This window comes from Lontra canadensis, unplaced genomic scaffold (assembly GCF_010015895.1).
Source record: "Lontra canadensis isolate GAN:19392208 unplaced genomic scaffold, GSC_riverotter_1.0 scaffold112, whole genome shotgun sequence".
Lineage (NCBI taxonomy): Eukaryota > Metazoa > Chordata > Mammalia > Carnivora > Mustelidae > Lontra > Lontra canadensis.
This window is the reverse complement of record NW_022631106.1, coordinates 4,549,195-4,559,367: the sequence shown is the minus strand read 5'-3', so window position 1 is coordinate 4,559,367 and position 10,173 is coordinate 4,549,195. Positions and strand designations below refer to the sequence as shown.

The following is a 10,173-nucleotide window of genomic DNA, read 5'->3' as shown; positions in this document are numbered from 1 at the left end:
AGAAAGCTGGTGAGCTAGACCATCTGGACTGTGAGGCTCAAGGTCAAGTCTGGGGGTGATGAGGATGGAAAATTAAATTGGGAAATAGTTTCAAACCCTAGGGCACAGTATCACAGCCTACAACTACATGTCTAATAAATACTTGTTGCTCATGTCATCGTTATTAAAGACTGTGTATGGCTATTTAGTTTTTAAAATAAATATTCCAATTATAAAATAAGACTATAAGCCCGTGGTTCACAGATTAATCCTCTAGTACATATCATTTATTATTGCTACTGATTAAATATAGCCATGTTGTGGCAAATTTTACCTTTCCCCAGAAGTATAATTCTCACATAGTATACATCAAAATGAAAACTGAATGCATTCTCTCTGGATAGAGTACAGCCAGCTTGTGAAAGCTGCAACTCACCACGGACCTTGGGCAAGGCGTCTTTATTTGTAAACACAGAGGACTGGGCCAGGCGATTTCCTAGGCCCTTTCCAGTTCTAACTCGATTATAAGCTGCACATGCAGATGGTCAAGGTGAATTACTTGACCAATCATGCTTTTATCTCAATGAATTTCATGGATCACACACTCTTGGGAATTTTAGCAATAATCCCTGTGATGATTAACATTTATCACTTTCAGGGAATTCATCTGCAGAGTACACCAACCAAGAATGTAGCAGAGCCTACAAATTTGTTCCAAGTCATTCTCCAGAAAAATCCCCCTTCCTCTAATAGATACATGTCTAATAGCTTCTGAAAAATAAACTCAGTAGCTCTCTTCGAAACTTGGAAAATCCTTCTTCCACAGTAATAGGAAAATGGACTCTTGAAATACATGGAGACAATCCTGTGGAAGATGAAATTATTTTCTTTGGAGCAATGGACTGTGGGACCTGTGGTGTTGCCTGCTGGGTCTGTGCTCCGCTGACCATCGGGACCCACCTGCTGCGGCCTCCTCCTCACTCTCCTCTCCAGATTCAAACTCTTCATCTACTGCGTGGAAGAGTGGTTTGGGCCGTAGTGCCTCCCTTCTGCCTGCGCCAACATGCTCTTCTTGCCTTGTGTTTCTTGGATACCCAAAGTGGCATGGCTTCCCTCCTCTGGGTAAACTCTTCATTGGGATTATCTCTTGTGTCAGCCATCTTTCTTGAAATGTCCCTGTTCGAGGGTGTGGTTTGAACACGATGGATGGGAGTTCTGAATCGCTGCTGTCATCACCTAGGAAAATATGACAAGAGGAGGAAAGAACACGACTGAAGGTCAGAGAGGACGCTGTATCGGGATGGCAAGAATTCAGAGTGAAACAGAGTCCTTGAGGTTCCAGTTCTCACGGTCACCAGTTTGACTTTCCCTGCACCAGTGAAGGCACAGAATAGAAGCATATGTGCTGGGTTATAAACAGAAATGCACTGAAACCTGTGTATCAGGCTGGACTCCTTTAGGTAAGTAAGGGAGTGTTTTTTGTTTTGTTTTGTTTTGTTTTTACAAATCAGATCAACTGGCCATAGGCATTAGGCCATAAGGCACAAAGATGCTTTGTGTTGTCAGAGACCAATGTTTAACTGAAGGTTTCATGGTAACTGTGATAGGAACATGGTTGGTTTGGATTTTTTGTTGTTTGTTTTTGTTTTTTCAGATTTTATTTATTTATTTGAGAGAGAGCATGAGCAGTGGGGGGGGGAAGGCAGAGGGAGAGTGACAAGCAGACGCCCTGCTGAGCAGGAAGCCTGATCCCAGGGTTCTGGGATCATGACCTGAGTGGAAGGCAGACACTGAGTGGAAGGCAGCCCCAGCTGGTTTGCTTTTGAATCGGTGGTTACCAGAAAGCATTAAATCTGAGTTTCATCCCTTTGACCTTGAAAGAGCCAGTCTTGGAGAAATGGGTGGGAGAGAGCCACAGCAGATAGCCTTGTGTGGCAAAGCCACAATGACTAGATGTCCTTCCTTCCTTCAAAGGAAGTCAGAGGTGAACAGATTACCTCTGGCACATAACAGCCCATGATAATAGTGGATATGTCCTTGTAGGGAGAACTCACTATGCACCCATCACTGTGCTAACTGTTTTACATCTACAATGCCATTTAACCCTTATGACAAGCCTTGCAGATGAGTATAGTTAGCATCCCCATTTCACAGGTAAAGAGGCTGAGGTTTCAAGAGGTTAAGTGAATTCCAGTATCACACAGTGAAGATGGGTCTGCAGTTTAGCGGAGTCTGTCCAGCTGCACATCTGCTCTCTGCCACACTGAGCCTCACTCCCTGATATGTGCCATGTGCAGGTCAGAGGCTACGCCAAGGGCAGAAGGAAGCCACTGGGTATCTACGTAACATCCCCTCTCGGATGACCTTCCAAAGACCTCATCCATGCCTAGGACATTGTGTTTTCCCTACTTACTGTGCACACATCTTCAAGGGAATATTTTTCACAAATCTCATCTATTCTCATTTCCTTAAGTTTTAACCTTATAAATTTATTTTCCCTTTAAATAGTCTCCTGAGATTTTAAGCATTTTAAGAACTTCATATTTAAATCTGAAAGCAGAGTTCTTTCTCCCACTCTTTATTCCCTCTTTAAAAAAAAACAAACACAAAGCAAAATAAAAACCCCACAGCTAGAACAGATATGCACACCGGTATACAGAAGACAAAATGTGTTGAGCCATCAGAAAAATTTAAAATAACCTGTTCATTAATGTTTTTCTAAATGTGATCAAATTATCCTCAGAACGTAGCCTGGAAGTTGAGGGGAGTGGGGACAGGAATCAATTGTTTGAATTTAAAAAATTTAGTTCAGAATATTTGTCCATTTTTTTTCATTACTTCCCTTTAATTTGTGCTCCATGACCTGGCCTGGAACAAAAGTTCCTCTTGATCCTTTGGTACTTGGAATATTATCTAAGAAAACAATGGCCTGGGTGCTTCTGCCCCCAAGAGCGGTCTTTTGTCCCTCCCCTCTGCCCCCTCCTGGTTTCCTACCCCTCCTTCTAAGTGTATGTTCAGCATCAGCACACAGATTATAGCTGATGTTTCCTGACCACCTCTGCTTATTGGAAAATAGGTTCCAAACCCTAGGAAGAGGCTTGAACAGACAACTTAAAAGGTTCCATGCAGCTTAAGTCAGTAGATGTGTCCAAAAGGGGAGGAAGAAGCCAGGGGAAAGGGGAAGAGGAAGGAGGAAGATTGGGGGCTGGGCTCTGTCCCAATTGCAAAACCTCCTGCCGGCAACACTCAGGCCGGCAGTTCCAGGGAGAAATCAATGGAGACCTTGCAGCAGAATCTGAACATCTATTCTTCTATCCTCCACTTTAACTTCTGGACTTTGGCACCCAGGGGCAGGGTGAAGGAGAAACAGGAAGTGCTTCTGCACAGGGCAAGACAGAGCCTGACACCCGGGGGTGACCATGGATTATCTCATACAAAATTTGCTGTTGAGAGACCTGACCTTGGGTGCAACCCTCCCTGCTCCCTTTCCTCATGGTTTTGTTTTAGTTCTGGTAAAACATACCATTTTAACCTTTTTTTTTTTCATTGTCACCATTTTATTGTATAGTCCTGTGGCATTAAGTACATTTACATTGCTGTGTGTCCATCTCCAGAACTCTTTCGTCTTCCCCAATCCACATGGATTGTCAGCCATCTCAGAGCAGGAGAGGTAGGTGTCCAGGAAGGAGTTCTCTACATATAACACCAAGTGAGCCTTGGCTTTTTACAGAAGAGCCTTGGAAAAGTATGTGGAGCCCCCACACATCTAGACTAAGGGATATTCCAATACTGGAGAGCAAGGGTACAGAGAGAAAGGAGAATGTTCCCCAAGTCACAGCCTGGTTACCCAGAGACTGTTGGCTGGATGCCATCTCTCCCTCCATATTCTCCCCTAGAAGCCCTCTGGCCACTCCTTGTTTTGTCCTGGTGCAGAAAGACTTCAAGTTTGGAGAGTATGTGAATTCAAATAATTGTGCCCAGAGACACACTGAGAATTATTTCAGTCTAACTCTGATTATTTTAATGCTTTAAAACTTATTTAAGGATAGCTGATAAATTAAGTCCCACTTGGAAAGAATATATGCACCTCTATGTTCACTGCAACATTATTTACAACAGCCAAACTATGGAAGCAGCTCATGTGCCCATTGATTGATGAATGGATAAAGAAAATGTGGTATATACATACAGTGGAATATTATTTAACCTTCAAAAAGAATGAAATCTTGCTATTTGCAATGACATGAAAGAATCCAGAGAGTATTATGCTAAGTGAAATAAGTCAGCCAGAGAAAAACAAATACTATATGATTTCACTCACATGTGGAATTTAAGAATCAAAACAAATGAGCAAAGGGAAAAAAGAGAGAGACATAAACCGAGAAACGGACTCTTAGCTATAGAGAGCAAACATAGTTACCAGAAGAGAGGTGGGTGGGCGATGGGTGAAATAGATAAAGGGGTTAAGAGTACAGTTATCTTGATGAGCACTGAGTAAGGGACAGAATTGTTGCATCACTATATCATACACTTGAAACTAATATAACACGGTATCTTAACTATACTGGAATTAAAATTAAAAACTTGATAAAAATTTAAAAATAGGTCCCACTTCATTACTTTCCTGTCTCAGATTTCTAGGTTAACCACGATTTTTTGCTCATCTAATAAAAATTTTGAGCCAGTTGTGCACAGTTGGAAGAAAAATACTGCATTGGACCAAGATTTCATTTTAGTCCCAGAAGAATTCATGTTCAACTGGCAATTCTGAAGTGTCTTTCTTTGCAAGAACACCTCTAGCTACCCACATCAAGTCTTTTTTGATGTTCTTCAGTAGTACTAATTATAATGGGTAATATCTCTTTCTCATTTACTTGATTCTAGGCACTGTTCTGGGAGCTTTGTATGCGTTGACTGGTTTCATCTCAGGACAACACTGGTCTATGTAGAAGGTATCAATATTCTCCTCTTTACAGAGAGAACGAAGAAGTAGGCTTTTGTGTTTTCTTCATATAAGTCCTAAGTATATTATTATTTTTATGGAAAATATGAGTAAGATGCCTTTTAGGACATCTGTTCAAAGAATAGGATCCTTTGACCTATTCATCTGGTGAATAATGTAGACGCATTTCCAAATGTTAAACAACCCCCACTTCTGGAATAAATCCCACTTTGTAAAGTATAGTATTTCTTTAACATTCTACTGTATCTTGTTAATAATGCTTTATTGAGGAATTCACATTTTGCTCAAGTGAGATTGCTATGTGGTGGTCTCCTGCTACAGGAGCATGTGACATTGATGTTCATCACAAGAAATGACCATGAGAATTTCATGTTTTTTATGCATTCCAACAATATAAATAGCACCAGATTATTTGTACCAGGAAGAGTGTTAGAAATTAATTCACTGTACACCCTACAATGGTGCTCTTTTGTTTTGTTTACTTTTGTTTGTGGACTAGCTCTTTTATAACATAAAATGACACTGCTTTCCAGAGGGTGCTCTGGGAATAGATGTCTAGATCAATGAAACAGAACGAAGAGCCCAGAACTCTCTTAGGATATGTGACTTTAGCACAGCAAAGGTGGCATCTCATCTTGGAGGAAAAGATGGGGTTGGGGCAGGTGCACAGCCATTGGAAAACAATTTGAAGGGTGTCTCTGTCTTAATCTACACAAAGATATATCTCAAAGGCTTGAAACTTAAATGGAATTGTTAAACTATTAAAGTTTAAAAACATTGAGTAAATCGTTTTTTTAATTTTTCTGTGGAAGATGGAGCAGATTTGATTGGTTGGAATAAAATTTTCTGAATCGTGAATATATCTAAAAACTAACAGATAAATGTGAAACCAGAAGAGAAACCATGGGCAACAAACATGAGACAATAGATGAAATCCTTGTTAAACAGTGTTCTTCCAATTCATTTTAACAAAACAAACAATGGAAAAGAAAAAAAAAAATTGCCAGAGGCAGAAACAGAAACTTCCCAAGAAGAAATACCATTGCTTCCAAAAATATGAAAAGATCTGACCTTACTAAAAATGAAACAGACTCAGACAAAAATTAATATAGTATATAAATTTTACCCTATCGCATCATAGTTTACTCGGAAGTCTGAGTGATGGTGAAATGATTGGCAATGACCCTTCTCATAGACTGTTGGTGTGAGGGTAAACTTAAATACGTGCAGTTTTGACCCCCAAATTTTGCTTCCAAGAAAACATACTAAGGCAATAATTGGTTATTTGTGCAAAAAAAATCACAAGTGATTTGAAGAGCTTATTATATATCATTGCTCATATTACATATAAAAACAAAATACCTTAGTATTTATTAATATGGATTTGGCTGACTAAGCTAGGATTATTTTATATAATTGACTATTATTTACTCATAAAAATGATTATTTAGTTCATATCAATTGAATGGAAATATGTCTATAGTAGATGGTTGAGTATACTAGACAATTTATAAAAATTCCAAAGCAATAATGACACAATGATTTTGTGGATAATATGATACTGTGTGTTTTTTTCTTTCTTTCTTTTATCAGGTAAAGATAGGGTAGAGATCAGGATGGTGCAGACAGAATTATAGAAGAATGCTTACCAAAATGTTCTATAAGGATTATATCCTGCTGTTGGGGTTTCAAGTACTTTTAACTTTCTTTTTTATACTTTTTCCTACTGATTGATTTTTATTTTATATCAAGTATGTTTTTAAATCAGAAGAAAATAAAGTTTCATTTTGAAGAATAATTATATTCACTCTTCAAAGATTGAATTCTAAAATCTAATACATTTAGCTTATTTGAATTTCTAATCGATTTTTAAGTCTTAAAAATTTGGAAAAATTTAAATAGATAATATTATATATTGTATATCATCTTTTGCTCATAGAGAATCATTTTACATATACAATAGTAATGGCCTTTATTAGAATAATAGCTTCAAAAATTCTCAGAATTCTACTTAAAAATTAGACATTAAAGGGAAATGGTTAATCTGTAAATTTGATGAAATTCTTTTAGTAAAACTTAACCAACTGTGGAGAATCCTACTAATTTTTAAGTATTTCAAATATTTAATTTGAGTTAAAATTTTTCGAATATTTCCAAAGAGTGCCCATTTTACACTGGCAAATTATCCCCGCTGGGCTACATCCATCCTGTTGCCTTTTCATATTGCCTGTGAACAAAGGATAGTTTCTACCTTTACAAGGGGCTGAAAAAAAAGTTAAAAGAAGAATATTTGATGACCGGTAAAAATGACATAAAATTCAAATGTCAGTGTCCGTAAACCAAGCACAAGGAAAAGAACAGCCTGGCAGGCGGATTACCTGTGAAATCCGCCACCTTCGGGTCTCTTCGTATGGGCCGAGGGTGGCCATAGGGAAAGGACAGGTAGCGGATGTTTTTAGTACCAGCCTGTGGGTAAGAAGCAGAAAGGAAAAGCAGAGGTAAGTCTGTAATTCACACTCTTCCATGGGAAACAGTGGGAGCCACAGGTCCACACTGGGCATCTCATGTAAGCTACAGGCTCACCTGGACTCCGGTTTCTCTGGTTTAAAGGCAGCAGAAAACCTCAGCCTTCAGTACGTGTTTCCTTTCCCTCCCATGAGGGAACCCCTTGGATGATTTTATTTGGGAAAACCCTTGTTTTTTTATTAAGGGAAACAAAATTATGGGTTATTGGGCTATATTGTTATAGGAAAAAATAAAGAGTATTTAGTCCACAGTCAGATCTATGTATTCTACTCATTGGGTTAATTATGATTAAGTGGGATAAGCCAACTAGCCTTTTTGTGCTGGAGTGTCACTGTCTGGAGAAAGGGGATAAAATGCCTGTGTTTCATTGTTCGTGGAAAGAGTCTGAGGATAGAGTAAAACATCAGAATGCATTTGTATTCTTTGCAAACAAGATATCACTAGGAAGTTTACAGGTACCTCTTAATGTTAGCTGGTCAGATGTGTGCTGAAGGTAAGCATTCCTACGGGATCACAGGTTGAATACTTTGTTTGATTTTATTTTGAAAATGATGAAGTGTGAAACTAAAATGTTTGAACAAGGCCACTTAACCCTCTGTTCAGGCGGTTAGTGTTATTATTACTATCCTCCTATTATCACTACATTTGAGCCACAGAGACTAGGGTAGAAATTAGAATCTATCCAGACGTAACCTTTGTCCGGAAGTTCCAGTGAAATTGTTTGATATGGCCTCAAATAGCATAGTTCAGATGCACCGTGGGTAATATGAAGACGAGCCCAAGAGTCTGGGTAAGAACTGATCCTTCCCTAGATCTTTCTGGGAGAGAAGGAAGCCTCCTAGACCCCAGGGCCCCAGTCCGTGGAGGTTCCCCTATGGTCAGTACCTGGCCACTGACACTTGATCTAGACTCACAGCCCAGGGAGTGTGCTCCCAACACTGACCCATCTTGGAGGTCCACCCTAACCATGAACCCTAAAGCTCTGGACCCAGAGGGAAGTTGTCTCATGCCCTGTGCTCTCTTGCTTTTGTATTACTTGTTGTATTACAGCAAGGTGCTGGTTTTGTGTAACTACCACTGGCCGTCACGGAGGAGGCCTGGGAGAGGGACTGGCACAGCCCCCGGGTGTGTCCACGGACCCCACCTTACCGGCTTTCCCCATGGCAGGCTGTGGCCTTTCCTCATGCTCTCCCTTAAGGTATTCTGGCGGCGGATCAGAATCTCTTTAGCCTGTTTCTCGCTTGTTTGGGGTTTGAGGTTGTATTTGTTGTAGGACAGGGTCTGCGGAAGGAATAGAATGTCAAATACGTCAGGATATTTCCAAACCACCATGGCTTTTGGAGACCATGGAAATATCACAAACTAAGAGAAAGAAGACATCAAAGAGGCTACCCGAGCATTTGCCTCAATTACAGGGGAGCAAGCAGTGGCCCCCGAGAAGAAAGGCCTGTGACTGAGGCCACCCTACCAGGAGAGAGCTGTGGTTTGGAGCCTATCCCTTCCAGCCCACACAGCCCTGCTGTCCCCCTGTATTGTCTCTTTTGTATCTTTGCAGTGATCCTGCCCTGAGATACCCATGGACTTCAGCTGCCCCATACCCACACATTTTCCCCGGTCATGTTTTTTATGCCCGGACGGTGCTTACTGAATGTTTGGATCCAATGGATGAGGAAAATGTCAAAACTGCTTTGGGAATTTCATTAAGGTTGCTATTTTTACATTTTTCTGGTTAAAGCCACATTAAAAAAAAAAAATCAACCCATTACCATCACTGTTTAAAAAGGAAGAGGTTTTTCCCCAACCAAAATGAAGGAAAGATATAATTGCCGATTAAAGAGTAGTCCTTCAAACTGAAACAATTATCTTTATAAAAAATTTCTTCCTTATTCTCACCAGGCCAGCGATAACCTGTCTTAAACCACAAACCAATGCTGGTCTTCAAATGTTTACAAAGTACTTAAACTGGAATCTCTTCTCTTTGTACCTTTCACTGTGCAACAGTGACTATACCATCTCACTGGAATACAGGTAACAGACTCAAACTACAGGTCCTGGCGCTCCTGGTTAATGAAAATTGTGATAAAGATTTCCAATTCAATAGCAGAAAGACAATTGTTCTGTGTATCAGGTGCCTTGGTAAGCACAGGATTTTTTAAAAATGGATAATTTTGAAGAACGGTCTTCATAAGGCTCATGGTCTACTTGGGGAATCAAACAAGCATATACTGTTATGTACTCAGGAAGTATTATGATATTGGGTCTGCAGGGATTTATAGAGTACAGGCAAAGGGCACTGATCCAGTCTTGGGTGGGAAAGCTGCATTGCCCAAACTGACTCTTGAAAGATGAGTAGATGTTCCCTTCAGGAAGACGGAACACATGAGATAAGACATGGCTCTGAAAAAAATGTGATGGGAGAGAGGAGGACCTACTGGAGCAGAGCTGGGAATTTGTTTACCACAGGAGAATTTAGTACTTTATTCAAAGCATGGTGAGAAATGAGACAGAGGTATGGGGCGGGACGGGGGTGGTGGAGCACCTAGGGACAACCTGCCAAGAGACGAGACTCCATCGTCCAGGTTAAGGAAGGTTTCCCTAAATGGGGAGCACATGCTCTAGGAGATGCTATAAGATGATCTGCAGTGTAAGGAAAGAATACTAATACTTATGTTTCCATTCATCTTCATAAAAAATATGAAAGAAAT

General features: G+C 40.1%; 1 protein-coding gene across 1 annotated transcript in view; it reads right to left on the bottom strand.

The window, feature by feature from the left end:
- Window positions 1–419: 419 nt before the first annotated feature.
- The window catches only part of SLC9A4 (solute carrier family 9 member A4), a 61,657-nt gene continuing 51,903 nt past the window's right edge, over window positions 420–10,173 (bottom strand). Inside the window, exons 10-12 of the mRNA XM_032840425.1 lie at window positions 8,618–8,749; window positions 7,321–7,408; window positions 420–1,215 (exon numbers count right to left, since the gene is read on the bottom strand). Of these exons, the coding sequence (XP_032696316.1) occupies window positions 860–1,215; window positions 7,321–7,408; window positions 8,618–8,749 (576 nt within the window). The 3' untranslated portion in view covers window positions 420–859. The remainder of the gene's footprint in view (window positions 1,216–7,320; window positions 7,409–8,617; window positions 8,750–10,173) is intronic.